The 19,505-nt window shown below is 48.0% G+C and overlaps 1 protein-coding gene across 2 annotated transcripts in view; it reads left to right on the top strand.

The window, feature by feature from the left end:
- The window catches only part of ASCC1 (activating signal cointegrator 1 complex subunit 1), a 727,350-nt gene that overhangs the window by 442,716 nt on the left and 265,129 nt on the right, over nt 1–19,505 (top strand). For both annotated transcript variants that reach the window (XM_085603842.1, XM_085603843.1), the window contains one exon: nt 1,624–1,748. In XM_085603842.1, coding sequence (XP_085459968.1) covers nt 1,624–1,748 — 125 coding nt within the window. The remainder of the gene's footprint in view (nt 1–1,623; nt 1,749–19,505) is intronic.

Genomic DNA, 19,505 nt, shown 5'->3' on the forward strand with positions numbered 1-19,505 from the left:
GATTGCATTATTCTTGCATTACGAACTGCCTGATTACGTGTCTTGAGGATTGAATTATTCTCGCATTACGAACTGCCTTATTACTTGCATTAAGGAGTGCGTTATACTTGCATTACCAACTGCCTGATTACGTGCATTGAGGATTGCATTATTCTTGCATTAAGAACTGCCTGATTACTTGCATTGAGGATTGCATTATTCTTGCATTACGAACTGCCTGATTACTTGCATTGAGGATTGCATTATTCTTGCATTACGAACTGCATTAGTCTGACAATACGAACTGCATTCCGAACTGCATAGCATTGTATTAGGACTGCATTTGAACATTGTGAACGGCTCATGAATACCGCAAGAACCTACAAGTGTTTGTTGGCCTAATAACCCGCAAATTGAAATATTACGAATACGCATATGTCAGAATTTTATCGTTTGGTCTTACCGTATTTTTCTTCTTGATAAAGATACCACTATTTTCATACATCAGTGTGGTGTCCATTTGTGGTTTTATCACTGTGTCACTGGGAGTGTGGTTGTAAATACTTTACACATTGCCTTGAAGATAAACCTGGCTGCTCGTGCCAAGCTACCAGGGGGTGAGCAGGGGTTATCATAGAGGGTGTCCCGCCTTTCCCTGTCTAGATGCAAGGGTCCCTATTTGGACTAAGGTAACTGCCTCAGCCAACTAGAGACCCCCAGTTCTAACAGTCTACAATGACCAAATACTGCATTAAAGCAGCAGAACAATGCATTTAAAAATCTTCTTTTTGATATGTTTACACATGAGATGCACCAAGAGGTTCAAATTTAAAATTATCCAGAACAAAAGTGAATATGTTCATTTGGTGAAAGAGCAGAACGATGATTGTTAATCGAAAAGGTTATCATCCTATTTTTATAATCCTGTCACTGAGTAGCTGGCAGTTATCTCAGTTTTTTAGTTGGCACGCTTTCTTCACAGTCACAGGTGATGTGAGCAGCATGCTGTCTTTTATGATTTTACACCTTTGTGTCCCCTTTCCTGCTTCTTGGTGATCTGGAAAGGTGTGAGTAATGAAAAAACAATGAGTGAAGGTTTTACTGACAGGCAGAGTCAGTCCACTTTTTTTTAGCTCGAATATGTCCTATCCATTTGGGATTACGACTACAGGTGTCCAGCAATTTGCTGCTTTAATCGGAATGTATACTGAATGCTTGCTTTCATGTCATTTCTGTACCTACTGTATGCTGAGCAATTTTTCAATAAAAAGACTTTACGAAAAAAGGACTACAGGTGTCCCTAAACTTGTATACAATTAAGTAGTTAGAACTAATTCTTCAAATAAAGTTGTAAGAGTAGGCCTTCCACTACTACTCTTCATTTAATATTCAGTACATTTAATCATTTATGAGGTGTGCATCATTTACCATCCTTGTCATCCCTTCCAACAAGATGCCATAGAACATGCTGATTTTTGTAGATGTATTTTGGAGGTTTGTGGACCTCTGTTAAATTTCTGTGCTGTGGCGCAGAATAACTAATCGGTTTTGAAGGATTCTTGATGGTAAGTGCTTGACAATAAACTGTATTATCCTGTGTATGTCACTTCGTGCTGATGTTTTCTCACTGCTTGTCCACTTCAGGCTGCAGCTTATCGCTGATCTGCTGATGGAGCGGTTTGTGAGCTCTGGACTCATGCTACGCGAATGGGATCGGGTGAAACTGCATGCCACAATCATGAATACCCTTTTCCGAAGAGATCCAAATGGTATGTATTTCTGAAAGAAAGGGGTAAAACATGTGAAAGGGAAACGGAAGCATACACACCATGCTAAGAAATGCTTGACTCTAAGTCTGTCATCCTTATCTTGCACTTAAAGCACAAATGTCTTACTCCTAGCCAGTTTGGTGTATCCACCTTCAAATGGGTTTCTTAGATTTGGACCTTGACATGCTAGTACTTGTTTCCCCAACTGATCTTACTCTGCTGCACCTTACCAACCCATGCCTTTTCAGTTCCAACCATCGATTCTAGATTTTATATAGATGCGTTGAATATCTGACCCTGAGGTGTGATTGGTTCCTCTGGTGAGAAATCCAACAAAGCATGTAATGAGGAAGATTGCATCCCACACCCCTGATTATTACCTCACAATGACAATTTTATATTATCTGATGGAGACATCTAGCCACAGATTCCTTTCCTTTGAACTTCCAGTCATCAGGCTGGATCTTGAAGTTTTTTCTAGCAGTACCCCTGCGTGCTGGTAGGTGGCATCGGTCGACTCCACGTGAAGTCGTAGGTGTTGTGTTCGGCGTCGTGTTCATTGTTGTCGTGACTTCCGTGTCGTCAGTATATCTGCCACTCCAGCGCGCTGACATCAGTTCTTTTTTTTCCGTGCCAGCCAGTGCCGATCTGTTGAAGAGAGCCACCCCCTGTCACTTTTTGACTGAGTTTTTTTAGACCTTTTGTCGACTCCTTTTGGTGTGTTTGGATATCTGGTAGGAACACTTCGGGGTTCAAATTGTGCGACTCCTTTCACTGCGTCATGTCGGTAATGAGCCCCCACCTCGTGTGTCTCTGGTGTCTGGAGTGCGACCACAACACAAAGTCGTGCTCAGATTGCTGGTCCATGGTGCCGAAGGCTTTGAGGGAGCGATCCCTGAATCTGCTCGCGGTCCTGCACGCACAGCGAAGGTTGCCTCATCAATCTCACTCCCGGTCAAGAATAAAGGTCTGAGCATCGCTCCGGGGGCTGGATGTCCTCTTCATCGAAGTCATCAGGTAAGAGGCACAACAAGAAGTCAAAGCGTGCTTCAACTTCGCCCCGTCCGCCACACGGCGAGGCAGAGGAGCCTCGGCGTTCTAGGCTCCGTTCTGCAGAGCGGGCACCTGGGTCGATCCCGCTTCTCCTTCCCTTTCCAGGGAAAGGAGCGACCCCCACCCAACTTAAAGGATTTTGCGACGCCATGTGCGCTTTGTTTGGGCAACCTGACCCTGCCGGCGTGCCTTCAGACCCCGCAGGCCCAGGTAAAGGATGTGGGTCCCATGCCTTCGGCCCCGGCCGCAGCCCCGGCGCCCCGGCCTCCTGTAGGACCTTTTCCCGGGTCCAGACCGGCGCCAGTCGCACCTCAACAGCGGCCTTTCCCGGCACTTCGTCCGACGCCTAGGTCTCCGGCACCGCCGATGCCTCCTGCATCCTCGTTCCATACGATGTGGAGTCGGTCTGGCATCCACAGACGCTGAGGCCGGCGCCAACGAAGCATACAGCTTTATACCATCTAACCAGCCCCTTTCTGAAGGTTTAGGGTTGGAAAAAGAGGATGGGGGGGCAGGGTCCCTTAGAAATCCCGCAGCCCCAAGACCTGGGTGATGCCAGTGGCCTGGGCCCCTGCCCAGATTCTGGCATGCTGTCTCCCCCTAACCTGGCTACTGAGGAGGCTGCGTTGTTTGCTGTGGTGGTACGTAGGACTGCGGAGGTTCGGCACCTGCAACTTCCTACAGTGGCGGTCAAGACAAATGATTTGATGGAGGTCCTGCAGCCTGGTGTCTCCTTATCGGGACCCTTGCTGCCTTTTAACAAGGCATTAACGGACGTTCTTCTGGGCACCTGGTCCAATCCCAGTACAGTAACTCCTGTGAATTGAACGATGGCCCGCCACCATCGCCATGCAACAGGCGACCCAGTTTTCCTCACTGTCCACCTCCCCCCCTCCCCCCCCAAAGCTTGGTGGTCTAGGATTCCACTTCCTGAACACCGCATGCCATTTGGGCTGTTACTCCCATTCTATATGGGATACGGTTGCGCAGGTGCTGCCTAGGGTCTCTGAGGAGGACCGGATCTTGCTCTCCTAAGCAATATCAGACGGGGTAGATGCAGTGAAGTTTGCCATTCGCTGTGGCTGGGACACGACGGACTCGCTGGGCAAATCGATTTCTTTGACGGTGGACATCAGGCGCCACGCCTGGCTGAGGACTTCTGGCTTTTCGGGGGATGCCCAGGCAAACCTCATGGACATGCCTTTTGATGGCTCACGTCTCTTTGGAGACCAGACTGACACAGCGCTTGAGCACTTCAAGGATTCGCAGGCTAAGGCCAAATCCTTGGGCCTCAGTACTAAACCCCTGCCTGTGTCTGCTTTTTGCTCCTTTCGTGGCTATGGATAGGGCTTCCAACCTCACCAGCCCTATTCCAGCCAGCAGGTTCCGCAAGTTCAGCAACCTCTGCGGGGCTGTGGCCGCAGTCATCCACTCCTCAAGGGTTGGGAGGCCAGAGTTGAGCCAAGCCACCATCCCCTCCTCCACCACAAAACCTTCCTAGTCCGGTCCTTCATGGTCACGAGCAACCAGTGGGTGGCAGGATACGCTATCACCTCCACTACTGGTGCAACATCACCTCGGACAGGTGGGTGCTGCAGATAGTCCGAAGGGGATATACCCTCCCCTTCAAGACTACCCCTCCTTCTCTGCCTCCAATTCATGATCGGCTGACGAAGGATCATCCTGCGCTACTCTGCGAGGAAGTCAAGGCTCTCTTGGCCAAGGGAGCTATAGAGAGGGTTCACAGGTCAGAAATAGGCTGTGGTTGCTATTCCTGCTATTTCCTGGTTCCAAAGAAGGACAGAGGTCTCCGTCCTATCCTTGACCTCACAGCCCTCAACTACTCCCTCAAGAAGGAGAAATTAAAGATGCTCACTCTGGCTCAGGTACTGTCTGCCCTAGACCCGGGAGACTGGATGGTAGGGTTGGACTTGCAGGAGGCCTATTTCCACATTCCTGTCCTGCCGGCCCATCATTGCTACCTGCAGTTTACAGTGGGCCAGGAGCACTTTCAGTTTGCTGTGCTCCCCTTTGGCCTCACCAGTGCCCCGAGGGTGTTCACCAAGGTGATGGCAGTGGTCGCAGCTCATCTGTGGAAATCAGGGGTTCCAGTATTCCCCTAATTTGACGACTGGTTGTTGAAGGCGGGCTCGTCCTAAGCAGTCGTCTCCCATTTCCTAGACTATGGTGAACCTCTTGCATTCACTGGGGTTCACTATCAACGTGCCGAAGTCAGACGCTCCCCTTTATCGGAGCAGTTCTGGACACGATGCAGTTTCGGGCTTATCCTCCCAAGCGGCAAGTCCAGGATATTCGGGCTATGCTGATATTTCAGCCTCTATCCTGAAGTTCCAATGGGCGCAGCTTCAGGGAAATCTCACTGACCTGGTCCATATCTCGGAGGGCACTGCGAAAGACCTGCAATTCTGGCTATCAACCCGCAATTGTGTCGGAGTCAGACCCCTCTCCCTTTACAGACCACACAGTAGTTACGAAAGCATCCCTTCTAGTATGGGGCAGCCATGTGGGAGAGGTGGAGATCAGAGGACTCTGGTCTTCGGCAGAGGCCCAGCTCCATATAAACCTATTGGAGCTTTGGGCGAACCGGCTGGCACTAAAATTCTTCCTGCCATCCATCAAGGGGAGACTAGTTCAGGTGTTCATGGACAACACAACCGCCATGTGGTACTGCAACAAGCAAAGCGGAGTGGGGTCGTGGACCACGTGTCAGGAGGCTCTGCGTCTCTGGACTTGGCTGGAACAGCAGGGCATTACCCTGGTGGTTCAGCATCTGGCTGATTCTCTGAATGCCAGAGCGGACAAACTCAGCGAAGGTGCCTAGCGGATCACGAGTGGCGTCTCCATCCAGAGGTGGTGCAAGGACTCTTTCAGCAGTGGCGAGAGCCTTGGTTAGATCCGATTGCCTCTGCGGAGAACGTGCAATGTCATCAGTTTTGCGTGTTGGAGTTTCCAAGGTGGCTCTTGCTCGGCGACGCTTTTTGTCACGAGTGGAGCTCTGGCCTCCTGTACACCTTTCCGCCCATACCACTACTACCCATAGTGCTCAAGAAGATTAGGAGCGACCAGGCACAAGTCACTCCTGTGGCTCCAGACTGGGCACGGAGAGTCTGATAGCTCGAGCTTCTGACAATGAGCATCTATCCTCTGATCAGGCTGCCCCTTCTGGAAGATCTCCTGTCACAGCAGCAGGGAAGGTTTCTCCACCTGAACATGTCCACTCTCCTCTTCCCTGCATGAAGATTGAGTGGCGACAGCTGACTGCTTCCGACTCTCCTCTCGAAGTCTGTGAGGTCATTCTGGCAGCCAGACTTCTCTCCACAACGTTGCAATACGCCTGCTGATGGTCCAAATTTTGTAACTATTGTTCAGAACAGTCTATTGACCCTCTATTTGCATCTTTCTCTGATATCCTCCTGTTCATACGTTCCTTGGCCCAGCAGGGTTCTGCTCTGGGCACATTGAAGGGGTATCTTTCGTCCCTTTCCTCTTTCCTTCATCTGCCTTATCAGCCTTCTCTTTTCAAATGCCCTCTGGTGCAGAAATTCTTGAAGTGGTTAACTCACTTGTTCCCCCTTCGCCCTTTATTATGCCACAGTGGGACCTTAATTTGGTTCTCACCTTTCTGATGTGTGCACCATTTGAGCCGCTGCACAACTGCCCTCTACGGCTACTCACCATCAAAACAGCCTTCTTAGTGGCAGTAACCTCTGCCAGGAGGGTGAGCGAACTGCAGGCACTGTCGTCACAGCCTCCTTACCTGAATGTCTTTCCGAATAAAGTGGTGCTCCGCACAAGGGCATCTTTTCTACCTAAGGTGGTAACACTCTTTTATATGGGGCAGTCGGTTACTCTACCCACTTTTTATGCACCTCCGCACCCTTCCAAGGAAGAAGAGCGTCTCCATTGTCAGGAACCAAAAAGAGCGTTATCAATCTACCTTGATCGAACCAAAGAGTTCCGGGTGGATGACCAACTCTTCATAAGGTGAGTGGGTGCAACGAAAGGGCATGGTGTCCAAAAAAGAGGACTATATCCCGCTGGGTTATCCTCTGTATCAAAATCGAAGAAGCGAAGAAGGATCCTCCTGAAGGGCTTACAGCCCATTCCACCAGGGCAAAAGCGGCCACCATGGCTCTCCAGCGTGGTGTTCTTGTTTCAGATATCTGCCAAGCGGCCCTGTGGGCATCAAGAAGGCCTGTTTGGTCGCTCTGTCTTGCAAGATTTCCTGGTCTAAACCTTTCCGCAGTCCCTCTCCCGGGGATTGCATTGCTTGGGTATCCGTTTAAATGTAAGGAATCTGCGGCTAGATGTCTCTGTCAGATGGACAAGTTACTTACCTTCAGTAACTCTTTATCTGGTAGAGACATGATCTAGCTGCTGATTCCTTACCGACCCACCCATCCTCCCCTTACTGCGGATTGGTTCTAGTGTCAAGGACTTTTCCCTTCAAGGCCCTAGTTGCCTTTTTTAACACACCACGGTCACGGTACTGACGTCAGCATGCCAGAGTGGTGGGTATTTTGACGACGTGGACGTCACGACGACGATGAACACAACGCCTACAACGTCACGTGGAGTCGACCAACACCACCTATCGGCGCCGAGGGGTACTGCTATCAAAAATCTTCAAGACACAGCCTGATGCCTGGAAGTTCAAAGGGTAAGGAATCTACGGCTAGATCATGTCTTTACCAGAAAAGGTGTTACAGAAGGTAAGTAACTTGTCCATTAATGTAATATTTTATTTAGCAAAGCTGAACTAATATAAGTATGCTATACATCGAACAATAGTGTACATGAAACACGTTGTAGCATCAACAAAATGCAATAGTGGTGGGAGTAAACAGAAAGGATAGAATTAGAGGATATCAGAGAATCCACTTTAATCAAGTGAAGATGAAAGTGGTGTGCTTCGGGTAGTAAGTGTTATATAAATTCATTAAAATATACTACTTACAATACACTTTTAGTAAGCTATTAAGCTGAGGTTTTAGTTGGATAAGAAGAGAGTCCTATGGGTTAATCGTGTCGCCTGTAAATGATTGATCGAGCGTTTGAAAGGTCCTGAATTGTGGACTTTTTCAAAAGAATGAAATTCTTGTCCCCAAAACGTCTTTACCCACAGACGATGCTAGGCACTTTGGAGGGATACGTTTTTTTATATTTTACAGTCGAGCCTGCGAGAGCATGCGCTAGCGAGACACTATTATATTCAAGCCTTGGTAAATGCATTAGGTTTCGCCTATGTGATTAATAATACTTTTTTTTGGGCTGTATATTTTAGCTTGGTGAGCAGTTGTGCTATAAAAGTTACTGAAACTCTGTAAAAATGTTATAACGTCTTTATTGCGAAAAGTAATATGTGCAGTAACTGCATATTTCACACAATTATGGATTTGCCGCATTTGCCACGTAATCCATCATCACATGCATAATCTTCAGATTTAAAAAAAAGAAGTTTCTAGCCCAAACGGTGCAAAAGTTACTGAAAACTCAGTAACGCGCAGTGCAATGCCTTTGCAGAGGTTGACTATTTACCTTTTTGTTGCTTATTACTATATTTGGGTGTTGAACCGCTTCGAATAAGCTGTAATTTATGCCCACGTTGCTAACAAGTGCTGGAGGTCAGTGCCAGTTTAGAGACGGACACCTCCCCCAGCAGGTACATGCATCCTTGCTAGACCTCTGCATGATGAGCTTACAACGTCCTCAGCCAGACAGCTGAAGAAAGCAAGGGTCAGAGAGAGAGTGTAATGGCTCTGACGTGGCGTAACGGCCAGAACTGTTGCATTTAGAGCTGGGGAACCAGGTTCAAGTCTCTGCATCGGCTCAACATCCTGTAATTTTGGGCGAATTACTTAATCTCCCATGCCTACCCAAAAATATTGATATGTCATTGTGTAATGTAACTGTTGCTCAAATAAAGCGCTCCAATACATTCAAATCCATTGCGCTGTCTCAAAAAACTAGAGTGCAACGTTGCCCATAGCCCCGTGCGAAACCGTGCAACGATTAGTAAATTTCAGAGCTAGCCTTTAATGTATGTGTGATTTTTCTCCTTATAAATAATATTATAATGCCCGCTTCAAATGTATGCCTACAGAAAGAAAATAAATTAAGCATGTAGTTTCCTAACAAATTTATGCAGCATGCCAGAATGCTTTAAACAACATAGCGCAGTTCCCAAAAAAAGGTGCTCCGGTAAAGGCCACATGCCACATGTTTTTGGTTTTGTTGTATTTACATTTCTTATATAGTGTGAACTCCATCTGAAGGTACAGGAGTGCTTATACACGAGTCACAGTTACGTTACACAAACACACAGTTTTACTTGTTGGTAGTGCGAGATTAGGTAATTTGACCAAAAAGACAAGATGTTGAGCCTGTGCTGTGACTTTAACCTGGTGTCCGAGTTTTAAAGTCGTCTGCTTTGGACGTGCAACCATGCAGCCCTTATGTAATCTAGGCCGTAGTTTTTAGGTCTTGCCTGAGCCAGCGCATGCGCTGCTCTGGCGAGACTTTTAGTAAGTGGGCTTTAAAAAGCTCCCCACACGCTTTTGCTTGTGGCCTTAAGCTTGCGGTTACTCACAGAGTTACGCGCAGATGAGCCATCTGGCTTTCCTCTCTCGTTCGTCATGGCTCATGAAGCGCATCGCTCGCCACTTCCCAGATGTGCCTCCCCTTTTTTTTTAGTTTTAGCACGAGGCGCACGCACGCACCACTCGCGTGCTTGTTTTCTGTTTGTCCACTCTCCCACTTTCCTTTCCTTTATCTTTTAAGTAGCACAGCACGCCCTTACTATTAGAAAATGGCAGTTGCATGGCACTCGCCTCTATTTTTTAATTATTCATTTTTTAAGCAGCGTGGCCGCCTTCTAATTCTGGGCAGTTTGCCGAACTGTAAGTAGCGCACACCCTTAATTTGAAACAATGCCAAATGTTGGGAGATGTGGCAACATCCTCGCTGATCTCCTATCTCCACTTTGTGTTAGTAGTAAGACTGCAGCTTCAGGTCTGATGCGCTCCTCCTGAAGCCGAGCACATGCACAGCCAGGGAACAGAGAGTGCGCGTTAACCAGAGTTTGCATTTACTTCACAACAGTCGCTGCAAGAACAAAGCCTCTCACCTTGTGGGGGGGCTTTATCAGTACAATCGTTAGTTGCAACAAAAAAAATGATTTACATGTTTAGTAAAGCTTTGAACACTCAATCGTTTACAGCCCCCATTTGTTTTCACCGCCTCGTCTGCTTGCTAATTAAAACACAGGGCTTCTACATGGAGACAAACCCCGCTCATCCCATTGGTCCTGTAACTCGAAGCTCTGCCACACTTTTCCTCCGGGCGCCTATTAGAAGCCGCACTTTGTACTGTTGCCAGCCGCTGCTGAGCCTGGTGGCGTAGGGAGCTCATGGACTGCTGGGAGTTGTCGTTGAGTGATGTCATTGCATTCTTCTTAAAGCTGAAGGGTGCATATGATCACTGATCTGCTGTCTATCCCGCTGGATTCTTACACCCACAATGTTATTATGCAGTTTTATGTAAAGTGTACTAATGGAGCGATTTACATGAGCTTCAAATTACATTACACAAGGTCAGATATATATTTTTTTAAACATACGTGGAGATTATGTGATTTGCTCAAAATCACTAGCTGATGAGCATAAGCTAGGACTCGAACCTGGTTCTCTGGTTCCTAAGTCAGCAGCTCGCTTGCCCGACATTGTTCTGCCTGCAAAATAAAAGTGCAGTGCTTGCTTTCATCTGCAAAGTTTAATTCTATGCTCTATTTTAAAAGCCTCTGTATATTGCGTACATTGAATTGCGTAGATCAAGAATTTTCAAACTGCAACCAAGCCATTTATCAATCTGCATTTGTCATACCACAATGCATGATGGAAGTTTGAGCTATTGGCATATTATTATTATTTGCAACGCCAATAGATTAAACTTTCAGTTATGCGAGACCTATTGCATTGAAAATGCTTGTTAGTATATTTGGTAAAACTTTTGCATTTCCTGTTGTTTAAAATGTCAACTGATGCCCTTACGTTCACCTTTAAAACACGTAAGTATGCGCACAGAAAATAACAAAATTAGGCATAAATGTGTCAACTCAATGTGCAAAACGCAAGCAAAGATGAATTTTAAAGACTACGATGCCAAAGGCGCGCAAAGATGAATTTTAAAAGACTACGATGCCAACTTGCGAACAAATGCGTGTTGGCAGAAGAAGTGAATAAAAGGCCTGTGTGTGTGCTCACCCGAAAACGTAAAATGTAAATAATTGCTATAGAAGTTAAAAAAAGCACGCTTACAAAGCGTGCAGTCTGGGAAAGTTAACTAAATGCTGGACCATGCAATAAAAGTGTTAGATAAATAACAAGGGTAGCTAGTGAAATGTAAGTATTGATGTGAGGTTGAGGTTGACCTCTGTTGCGTAAAACAGCATATTTTATTTTACTGGCATTTCTGTGTGGAAATTTCAGAATTAAAGTATTTACTTTATCGCAGTGTGTACTGCACTCCTGCCGTTTAAAAGTGCTGGTAAATTTACAGGATGTAATGCCGGCGCTTAAGCATGAACCAATTTCCCTAGTTCCCAAGTCGGCAGATGAAGAAGGCAATGATGTGCGACACATTTTAAATCGAAAATGAGCATATCCTGAAAGTTATAAGCCGAAGGAAGTTAAAAGCCTAAAAAACATAAAACGGATCAGAGAATCAAAGGTGTGGAGACAGCAGTGCTGCCAGGGAATGTGGACAAAATGTGTGATATGGTTAAATACAGCCAGGGAAAGCAATGCCAACAAAAAGTTCCACACAAAAGCACATTAACACAGTACTTCGATGGCGGGAACTGATAGGAGCCCCTTTTAAGATATGTTGAAAACAAGAGATTTCACAAACACGGTGCAAGCGCTGTGTAGGGAAAACCTAAACAAGCATTGGTAATGAATCGGTTTCACCTATGTGAGGAATAAAGAGCTGTTTTTATCAATCGTTGCTCGCGAGAATGGAAGAGCCCCCTGACAAATAAAACAGGAGTAGAGAGGATGTGGCGCTACGGCCAGAGCCACTGACTCGATAGCTGGGGATCCTGGTTTGAGTCTCAGTGGCACAACATCCTGTGATTCTATGTAAATAACGTAATCTCTCGGGAGATAAATTGTTATAAAAATTTGCTTCAAGAGTAAAAAGCAAAAAGCGGCAAATCTTAATGGAAAAATTGTTCTACCCAAGGGGATGTTAACAGTATTTTGTCTACGGGAAACTGATAAGAGAAGCAGATGAGGAACAAGTATTGGTATTTGCAGGAAAATATGCTATAGCCAATAAAAATGGAGGAAAAGTAAGTAGTCCGCACAGATCCAATGAGAAGCCTGGAAAGAAAGGAGGCTGGACGTAAGTCCCTTATAAGTTTATATTAAAAACAATAGATTTCTAGAGCGCTGTGCAGGCGAAACCTAACAAAAGGGCTTGGAGCTCACCCATTGCTTCCCACTTTCCTTTACAGCCTCCTTAATTGGCCAGTGCAGATGAAACATAATTTCCGGTCATTTCTGTGGAGCAGGGACCAAGCACAGACTGATTCAAGGTAATCTGTGCCCGTCCGCTGCTCCTGACATGATTGGGAAACTATATCTACCCCCATTCGCCCCCCCACACCCTGCCTGGTGCTCCCTCAATAGAACTTATAATACTGAAGGCTTACAGGCGCAATCACTCATGTGGTTTATAAATCGCTCCCTCTACATTGCGCCCACCACATACTAAATGTTTCCATCTTCCACGCAGAGAAAGAGGCAAAATGACATCCTTTGCTGACAGAGTTTGAAATTACACCTACATACCTTCAGAGAGGCCTTAATTGGGAGTGCATTAAAATGGATATTTTGTTTTTTGGTATTGTATAGCCCAAATTCGACCCATAGGTATTGGAGCGCTTTACATGAGCATCACTTACAATAAACAAGGTACACATTTATTTTAGTTTTTTAGGCAGGGAGGAGAATAAGTGATTTGAACCAATGCAAAGACTCGAACACGGTTCCCCAGTTTGAGTCGCCAGCACTGACCGTTACTCCACATCCTCTCCCCTGTTCTTTGTAATGTTCTTAATGCTTGGAAGTGCATGATGTGCGATCAGAGAGGCGAGTGTGGCATCTGCATCGGATTGCGAGCACAGTGAAGCCTGTGATGGCAAGGCTAGCTTTACAGCGAGCTCTCCCTCCAGGAGCATGAACCGTCCAGTCTGAAGGCAGCCTGGTTTAGTGCTGCGGCGATGGGTACTTCTGCTAAGAAGGGGTCTCTTGCCACTTATACCAACAGGGATACCCGGGGCCACATTTTTGCTTTTCAGATTAACATATTATTAGCATTGTCTAGGTTCCCACAAACCCTCACATCAACTCAATGGCATTGTCAATGTAGCAGCTTATGCCCATTCCTTCTTTGTTGGTCTGTGGCCAGCTCTGCGCTCCTTTCCCCAGATACATCTCATGCCTGGAGCATTTTTCCAACAAGTGACAATTAAAACAGTTACCCGTTATTTTCATATGCCCAGTTGCAACCGCTTCATCCATCCAACACCTCAATACCGACACTGCCTCAAAGCACCATATGGTATACCACTACCTTCTCTTTCTTCACACCACCATAGTGACCCCGTCTCTCCAATGTCATAGCAGTTTCCCTTAGTCATTCCTACCCAACACATTGCACTCTGCGTAGTGCACCCTAGCGCCGTGTTCCTTCTTTGCTACACCATTGTAGTACCCCCTCGCTTCTCTGTGCTAGTACAACCTCCCCAATCCTCCTGTTCTTCACCAAAGGGAAAATTGTCTTATGGCAACAGTAACCTGGAGCCTCCCAATACGCCATGTAATAGCCTGACACTGAGCAGATACCATATTCAATGACTGGACAATGTTCCCACTTTTCTATGTGTTTCTAATAAAACATGATGTGCACCAATAGCACCGAGGATTTTATACATAGACTAGTTAGTAGTTCTGATCGTGAGCAACTGATCTGTATTTTCTGATATATGCAGCATCAATACCACTTTGTGTTGGTAAGAATAAACAGCTCAGTAAATCATGGTTTTGAAAAGGTGTTACAATAAATCTATCTCAGTTTACAGTGATTTGATAGAATTTGCTTATTGAATAACTCATTTTAGATCAATCAATCAATCAATCAAGAAATTTGTAAAGCGCGCTACTCACCCGGAGGGTCTCAAGGCGCTGGGGGAGGGGGGACCGCTACTGCTCGAACAGCCAGGTCTTGAGTTGCTTCCTGAAGGAGAGGTGGTCTTGGGTCAGACGGAGGTGGATGGGGAGGGAGTTCCAAGTCTTGGCTGCCAGGTAGGAGAAGGATCTTCCTCCCATGGTGGCTCTTCGAATGCGTGGAACGGCGGCGAGGGCGTGGCTGGTCGATCGTAGCTGGCGGGTGGGAGTGTAGAAGGTCAGGCGGTTGTTGAGGTACCTGGGGCCCAGGTCGTGGAGGGCCTTGTGTGCGTGGGTGAGGAGACGGAACGTGATTCTCTTGCTGACGGGGAGCCAGTGCAGGTCTCTCAGGTGTCCGGAGATGTGGCTGTGTCGGGGGATGTCAAGGATGAGGCGTGCGGAGGCGTTCTGGATGCGCTGGAGTCTTTTTTGCTGTGGTTCCGGTGTAGAGGGTGTTTCCGTAGTCCAGTCGGCTGGTGACGAGTGCCTGGGTGACCGTCTTCCTGGTTTCGGTGGGGATCCATCGGAAGATCTTTTGGAGCATGCGAAGGATGTTGAAGCATGATGATGAGACGGCGTTGACTTGTCTGGTCATCGAGAGGGAGGAGTCCAGGATGAAGCCCAGGTTGCGTGCGTGGTCCATTGGTTTGGGTGCGCTGCCCAGGGCAGGGGGCCACCAGGAGTCGTCCCAGGCAGAGGGTGATGATCCAAGGATGAGGACTTCCGTCTTGTCTGAGTTCAGTTTTAGGCGGCTGTTCATCATCCACTCGGCTACGTCTTTCATCCCTTCGTGCAGGTTGGTTCTGGCGGTGGCAGGGTCGTTGGTGAGGGAGAGGATCAGCTGGGTGTCGTCGGCGTAGGAGATGATGTTGAGGTTGTGATGGCGTGCGATGGCTGCGAGGGGGCTCATGTACACGTTGAAGAGGGTGGGGCTGAGTGATGATCCTTGTGGTATGCCGCAGATGACTTCGGTGGCCTCGGATCTGAACGGGGGAGGCGGACTCTCTGGGTTCTTCCGGCGAGGAACGAGATGATCCACTCTAGTGCCTTCTCTTGGATTCCGATGTTGCTGAGGCGCTGCACTAGGGTGCGGTGGCAGACAGTGTTGAACGCTGCGGAGAGGTCCAGGAGGATGAGGGCCGCTGTTTCCCCGTTGTCGAGCAGGGCTCGGATGTCGTCAGTGGCTGCGATGAGGGCGGTCTCGGTGCTGTGGTTGGCTCGGAAGCCGGACTGCGAGTGGTCGAGGGATCCGTTTGTCTCGAGGAAGGTGGCTAGCTGTCTGTTTTTTTTGTCAAACCATTTTTATTGCAGGACCAAGGATATTGTACAGCAACCAGAACGCATGTCAGTGATGCGGGTTTCCCGTCCCCCCCTTAACCATTTATCCGTGCAGCATACACAGCCGTACTGCCCACATCCCAGAGGCCGGGCGGCATCACTTATACATATGGCACATTGATACAGTACTGACAAGAACGAACTTCTGGTGGGGAGACCCGCTGCCCGCTTTTGAGCGTTGTCCCCTTGCTCCCCCAGGTACTCACCTAACTTACATTCTACTTCCATGAAACCTTAATCTTGCAATCCCACCCTCAGCCCTCCCCACCCTAGTGCCCCCCCCCCCATTGCGTGCGGCTAGCTGTCTGTTGACGGTCTTCTCGATGACTTTGGCAGGAAACTGGAGGAGCGAGATGGGGCGGTAGTTCTTGAGGTCGGTGGGGTCTGCTGATGGTTTCTTCAGGAGGGCGCTGAGTTTGGCATGCTTCCAGCTCTCCGGGAAGGTGGCGGTGTTGAAGGAGCAGTTGATGATGTCCCGGAGATGGGGTGCGATGACGGAGTCGGCCTTGTTGAAGACGTGGTGGGGGCATGGGTCGGTTGGTGATCCGGAGTGGATGGTGTTCATCGTGTGGATGGTGTCTTCGGTGCTGACCGGGGTCAAGGCGCGGAGGGTGGTGTTGGGGGGCGTCGGTTTGGTGGTTGGGTGCGTGGTCTGTGCGCCAAAGCTGTTGTGTATGTCGGCGATCTTGCGGTGGAAGAACGAGGCGAGTGAGTCGCAGAGGACTTGTGAGGGAGTGATGTCGTTGTTTCCGGCGCTGGGGTTGGAGAGCTCTTTGACGATGCTGAAGAGTTCCTTGCTGTTGTGTGCGTTGTTGTCTAGTCGTTCTTTGAATGCTGTCTTCTTGGTGGTGTGGATCAGCTGGTGGTGTTTGCGGGAGGCGTGCTTGAGGGCGGTCAGGTTGTCTGTAGTCGGGTTTTTTCGCCAGGCTTTCTCGAGGGTGCGGCAGTTCTTCTTGGAGTTCTTGAGGTCGTTGAACCAGGAGGCTTTCTTGCTGTTGGGCCTGATGGGATGGTTTTTCAGAGGTGCGAGGTCGTCAGCGCAGTTGGTGATCCACTGTGTGAGGTTGTTGGCTGCTTGGTTGGGGTCCACTGAGCTGGCGGGAGGGTTCTGGCTCAGTGATGTGGAGAGCTGGTCGGTGGTGATCCTGTTCCAGCTCCTGCGGGGAGCCTGTTGCGGGTGGTGGTGAGTTGTGGTTCTTCTGAAGCTGAAGTGGACGCAGCTGTGGTCTGTCCAGTGGAGTCCGGTGGAGTGGCTGAAGGAGATGTACTCGCTGGAGGAGAAGACTGCGTCAAGCGTGTGTCCGGCGTAGTGGGTGGGGGTGTTCACCAGTTGCTTGAGTCCGAGGTTGGCGAGGTTGTCCAGCAGGGTGGTGGTGTTGTTGTCGTTGTTGTTCTCCAGGTGGAAGTTGAGGTCCCCTAGGAGGATGTAGTCAGCGGAGGGGACGGCGTGTGGGCTGATGAAGTCTGCGATGTCTTCGCTGAATTGTGTGCGGGGTCCTGGGGGTCTGTAGATGAGGGTGACTCTGAGTGTGGTTTTGGGGTCGGTGTGTATCTGGAAGTGAAGATGTTCGGCGGCTGTGAGGGTGTCGTCGGAGTTGGTCGTGATGCGGATGGTGTTCTTGTGGACGATGGCGATGCCCCCTCCTGTCTGGTTGACGCGGTCCCTCCGGGTGATCTTGTATCTGTCCGGGATGGCGATGGCGATGGCGATGTCTGGTGCTGAGGAGGCGTTCATCCAGGTTTCTGTGAGGAAGGCGACGTCTGGAGTTGTGGTGTCGAGCAGGTTCCAGAGTTCCACGGCGTGTCTGTGGATGGAGCGGGTGTTGAGCAGGATGCACTTCAGGTGGTTGCTGCTGGTGCTTGGCTTGGCGGGTGCGGTACGGGTTTGGATGCAGGAGAACTTGCAGGATTGGCAGGCGAAGGGTCCGTGGATGCGTCTTGGGGCGGCTCGGCAGCAACCGGGGATCCGGCTGGTGTTGAGTGCGAGGAGGGTGGCGGCGTCGTAGGTCCGGCGGGTGGGCTGGCAACGGCGGGGGCCAGGGGGTCTGGTGCTGGGCGCGGTCCAGGCGCGGACGGGCGCAGACGGGCTTGCCTTTGGCGCACCAGCGGCGCGCCCGCTGCGCGCGTCCGCTGCGTGGCCGCTGCACGGCCTCCATATGAGGGGAAGAGGGAGGGAGGAGCAGCTGGGAGGTGGGAGCGGGGCGGCCAATGGGGTGCAAGGGGGCGGAGCTACCGGGACGCGGCAGCGGGAAAACGGGTGGCGAGGGGGTGACGCGGCTAGACGAGGGAACAGAAAGTAAAAAGATCGGATAACCCAAAGATAGTACTTCCCAAAAGGTATTCACAGGCATTTTATTCTTCAGCCAATTTAGCCGTCCGAGGGGTAGGGATTCTACTAGCAAACACACTTAACTGGCAAGTTAAGAATGTCCAACGAGATGGGAAAGGCAGATGGCTGTGGGTAAAAGTCAAGCTCCAGGAAACAATTTTTAATTTGGATCACTATTACGGTCCTATCGAGGACGATATTGTAGCACTTGGCCAAATTTACCAATTAGTAATACGTATGGAAGGTATACTAGTTCTGGGCGGTGATTTTAATTTTATTCAGAATCTAGCCTTGGATTCATCAAATAAGGCGAAGCATCAACTAAAACCCAAAACTGCAAAATTAATTAATAGCCTTACAAAAGATTTCTCACTAACAGATCCCTGGAGATTAGCCCATCCTACAATCTTGCAATTTACCTGCTACTCAGCAAGATTTAGATCAGCCTCACGATTGGATTATTTTTTAGTGGACAAATTAGTTGCTAATGGTCCAGCAGAAATAGTCACCAACTCTTTTTCAGATCATTCTTTAGTTTCTTTTACATTAATATTAAATAGGAGTGTGAAACATAGACCCAGATGGCAATTCGATAAATACCTACTACAAGATATGATCTGGTTAACAGAAATCAGAGGGTTTAGCAAGGAGTTTTTTCAACACAATTTAAATACGGCCCCTTTATTTACGGTATGGGAGGCCTTTAAAGCCACTTTTAGAGGCCAGGTTATTTCCTATAAGGCAAGAATAAATAACCTACGGAGACATAAGATTTCCGCACTTCAAACGGCTGTGGCGAAGGCTAGACTAAAGATAATCTTCACGAATAATCAGCGCCCATAATAAGAGCACAGCAGCAAGAGCTAGCTAGGGCAAAGGAGAATCTGAAAGATTTTTTCTTAACAGAGGAAATTGCAGGGAGTAAGGCTTACCAACAAAAGCTTTATGAGGAGAGTCAGCAGATTGGCAGATTTTTAGCTTGGTCCACGAAATCTCAAACAGCTGCACAATTAATCACTCAAATTAAAAATCCAGCAATAGGTCTGTTAGAAGATGATAAGCAGGTTATTGGTGAGGTGTTCTGCGCACATTTTAACCATATTTATGGAGATACACAGGGGGTAGATGAGGCAGATCTCGGGAGATAATTTCATTCTTTGGAGCTACCTTTGATACCGCAGCGGCTTTCAGAGGCTTTGAACGCTCAAATAGGAATCCCTGAAGCTCCAGCAGTATTAAAAAGTATGGCTAATGAAAAGGCCAGTGGGGCTGACGGGGTTCCTGTTGAAATTTATAAGGTATTTCAAGATGAATTGCTTCCTTTTTTAGTAAAACTGCTTAATGAAATTAAGGATGGCATTGATATTCCCCAAAGGTTTAAGGAATCTGTGGTAATAGTCTTTCTCAAAAAGGATAAGGACCCTTTGGATCCAAGCTCTTATCTTCCTATTAGTTTGCTAAACACAGATTATACATTTTTTAATGAAAATCTGGGCAAAAAGGATAGCCCCCTGTGCACAACAGGTGGTGCTTAGCGATCAAAATGGTTTTATTCCTGGACGTTTGAGGGCATCAAATACGTATTTTTTAATGCAAGCCATTGATTACTTTTCTATTAATAAGATTAATGCGGTGATTATGATGATGGATGCCGAAAAGGCTTTTGATTTGGTAGACTGGAGTGCTTTATTTTTTATTTTACGGAAGTTTGGTTTTCCGCAGCAATTTGTACAGATGCTAACAAAAATGTATAGAGGGGCAGAAGCCACAATCATGATTAATGGCTTA

Source organism: Triturus cristatus, chromosome 1_2 (genome assembly GCF_964204655.1).
Source record: "Triturus cristatus chromosome 1_2, aTriCri1.1, whole genome shotgun sequence".
NCBI lineage: Eukaryota > Metazoa > Chordata > Amphibia > Caudata > Salamandridae > Triturus > Triturus cristatus.